Genomic DNA, 3,077 nt, shown 5'->3' on the forward strand with positions numbered 1-3,077 from the left:
TTTTAATTCATATTAGAGACACAAAACATGATAAAACATCACAGGTATGGAAGTTAATCTCTGCCAATAACATAAAAAAGCCTAGATTACATGATTGAAAATTATAAGATGGTGAGTTGAAAGTATGGCTGTCTAACAAGAAATTAATAAAGCAAAAAAGAAAAAGAAAGTATAAGTCAAAAGTGTTGGATTGTATTTGGACTTACCCTCTCAAAAATGTGTCTTGATAAGAAATTTTTAAATATATTTAGGAATTTTGTAATTTGCTTTAGTAAAAGTAGGCTATGCCATAATTTTAATTGATAATTGATTTATCTTTTTTAATTCACTTGATAAGTACATTTTGTCTTATCTTATTTCGACTCTGTCAGTAATACCTGTTTTATATCTTTGATAACAGTTCTAACTTCAAAAGCTGTTATTTTTTCTTTAATGTAGATTTGTATTGATTTCCCCCCCGAGTACAGTTTAAAATTAACAAAAGAAAATTTCCTGACACTTTTTTTAAAAAGGGCGGATAGTTAGAAAACTGTCCAAAAGAGTGGTAAAATGTCCAGAAAACTATATTTCTAATTAGAATCATTTTATATTTATAATCATTTAACAGAAAAATATGGTAAATATGCTAAATAAATACATTTTCCAGTGCATTTTAGGTAATTTTCTTGGTTTTTTTTTTGGTTTGTTACTTATCTTTCTCTTTTTGTTTATTTTCAGACAATTTTCTTTTTCTAAATTTTTGGCCCATTTCTTGTTAAGCTGCTTTTTGCCTCCCCCCATGATTTTGAAAGAAATCACTGGAAATCTGTACAAAGTGAAAACAATGCCCTTCAAATAAGTTACAGAACATCCTATTTCGTATTGACAAAAACTCACTCCAGTATAGGGTATGCTTGGACAAGTTTTGTCATGTAGAGTACGATTAGACTAAAGTTTTGTACCGTGGTGTCTTGCAGCTCTGCACCAGCTTCAAGCTTTGATCGTTTCGCTCACATTCATCAGTCTGACTCAACCATGCATGCTAATTGCTCCAGTATGAAAAACCTTTCAGTTTTCTTCTGCTTTCATCACATCTATTGTCCTCGGTCCGCTGACCGTCCTGTAGCTGCAGGCTCAGGAATGAACTGAAACGCTGCACGATAAAAACACCATGAGACTCAGCTGATTAACAAACTCACTGTATTACAATACAAGAAAGTAAAATAGAAAATATTATAAATGTCATGTTCCGAAAGGTTTGAAATTAACTTTGGTAAACCACAGGGCTCATTACTGGGCCCACTGCTCTATGATCATATAGTGATGTCATTTTTCAGAGCTATAAAAATAAAAGACGTACAAATAGTACAAATGCCAAAAAGTTATCACAATACAGTGGAAATAATATTCAGTATTTACATTCAACCAATCAACCTTTTTTCTTTTAAAACAAATTGGAAGACAAAACACCACAACACTTCCTAAAACACCACATCACCCACAACACATCTCAGTAAATAAAATCACGTTTCCCAAAACAAAACATTTCAGAAAACAAAATAACATTTCCCAAAACATTAAATTTACCAAAACACCACCAACTGATGGGATTCTGTCCACAGACACGTTGTCAGATGGCTTTTATTTTGAAAGGGAAGTAGGGATGTTTGAGTAAAACAGACATCTTACAGAGAGATACTTTTCAACTGCAGTAAAAGGTGGCGTGGAGTCAATATCATAATCAAAACACCATTTTCACTGTCACAAATGCACGGCACGCGTAAAAAATTAGCGAACCACCGTTTCTCTAGATGTGCTGCAGGTGACATGCAACTTGTTAACATGGGTACCGAAATAAAAAAAACCCCACTCATTTGGCACTGCTGGGGCTCTGTTGACGCGTGCTATGTGAAACAAGCCTTATGGTAATTACATTCAATAACATCACTGTTGTGCAGTCTAGTGTCATTTGTTACAACATCTAATGAATTTGAGTAGCTGGAGAATACATTACTTGCTAGTACATGCTACAAATCCTATAGAAATTCCCATGAATTTGACCCATACTCATTTCATACACATATTTACTTTAAAAAATAGTGTTTACACAACTTTTTATTAGCTGACATTAAAGTTAAATATTACATTACCACTAACCTTCCTCCAATGCCAAACATCTTTAAAAACAGCATTTTTAAAGTGTATTTTCCTTTTACTTTATCATACTAAATTAAACAAATTCTACAGAAATTCATGTAGAACTTGACTTATACTTATTTCAAGCACCCATTTAATTATTCAATACAATTAGCAAATCAAACCGCAACTTGTTAACATGGGCTCTGAAATAAATTTTTTAAAAAAAGTCATTCAGCACTGCTGGGGCTCTGTTGACACGTGCTATGTGAAACAAGCCTTATGGTAATTACATTCAATAACGTCACTGTTGTGCAGTCTAGTCCATTTGTTATGTTTTGACATTTTCTAACCATTTTTAAATGTATTATTAAACAGCTAATGAATTTATTTTTCCGGCATTATTTGTCTCCCATACCTTAAACGTGACTTGGCGGTTTGAGCCTCCGTACAGTCGTTACGCTTGTTTTTAGCGGCGCCTGCGCCTTTAAGAAGCCTGTTGAGTTCATTTGACTGGAGCTTCGATGACGACATCCTTTTATTTTTAACGCAGTGACCTCATCTCTTATGGCAGCAGCAGGACCTCACCAACCGAGTCACCCTCTTCGTCTCCGCTCCGGCTCCAACTTTACCGCTTCTACTTTCTCTGCTTTTAAACTCGGCCTCAGTCAGACTCCATCTTTAAACCGGACCGCACGGCCCCAACAGCCGTTTGGACTTTCGACGTCGAATTTTCAAACGGTGAGTTAACCGAAATTTCTGGTTTAAAAAGTCTATAAATCACCACCCGGTAAAGTTCCGTTAACGGGGGCCTAAAGTTAAAGTTTAGTCCGTGTGTGTGTGTCGACCTTAACGCCGTGTGTGAATGTGTAACGACGGCGACACGGAGAAAGAAAAAATGTCGCTGGTTTTTTAAGGTTGTTTTTACAGGAGTCGGCCTGGCGGTCAGTCGGTCGTTAACA

The 3,077-nt window shown here is 35.4% G+C and overlaps 1 protein-coding gene across 1 annotated transcript in view; it reads right to left on the reverse strand.

The window, feature by feature from the left end:
* LOC121961673 (USP6 N-terminal-like protein) overlaps positions 1-2,649 on the reverse strand; it is a 14,955-nt gene extending 12,306 nt beyond the window's left edge. Inside the window, exon 1 of the mRNA XM_042511742.1 lies at positions 2,568-2,649. Within this exon, the coding sequence (XP_042367676.1) occupies positions 2,568-2,649 (82 nt within the window). The remainder of the gene's footprint in view (positions 1-2,567) is intronic.
* Positions 2,650-3,077: the final 428 nt, after the last annotated feature.

This window comes from Plectropomus leopardus, chromosome 22 (assembly GCF_008729295.1).
Source record: "Plectropomus leopardus isolate mb chromosome 22, YSFRI_Pleo_2.0, whole genome shotgun sequence".
In the NCBI taxonomy this organism is placed as follows: Eukaryota; Metazoa; Chordata; class Actinopteri; order Perciformes; family Serranidae; genus Plectropomus; species Plectropomus leopardus.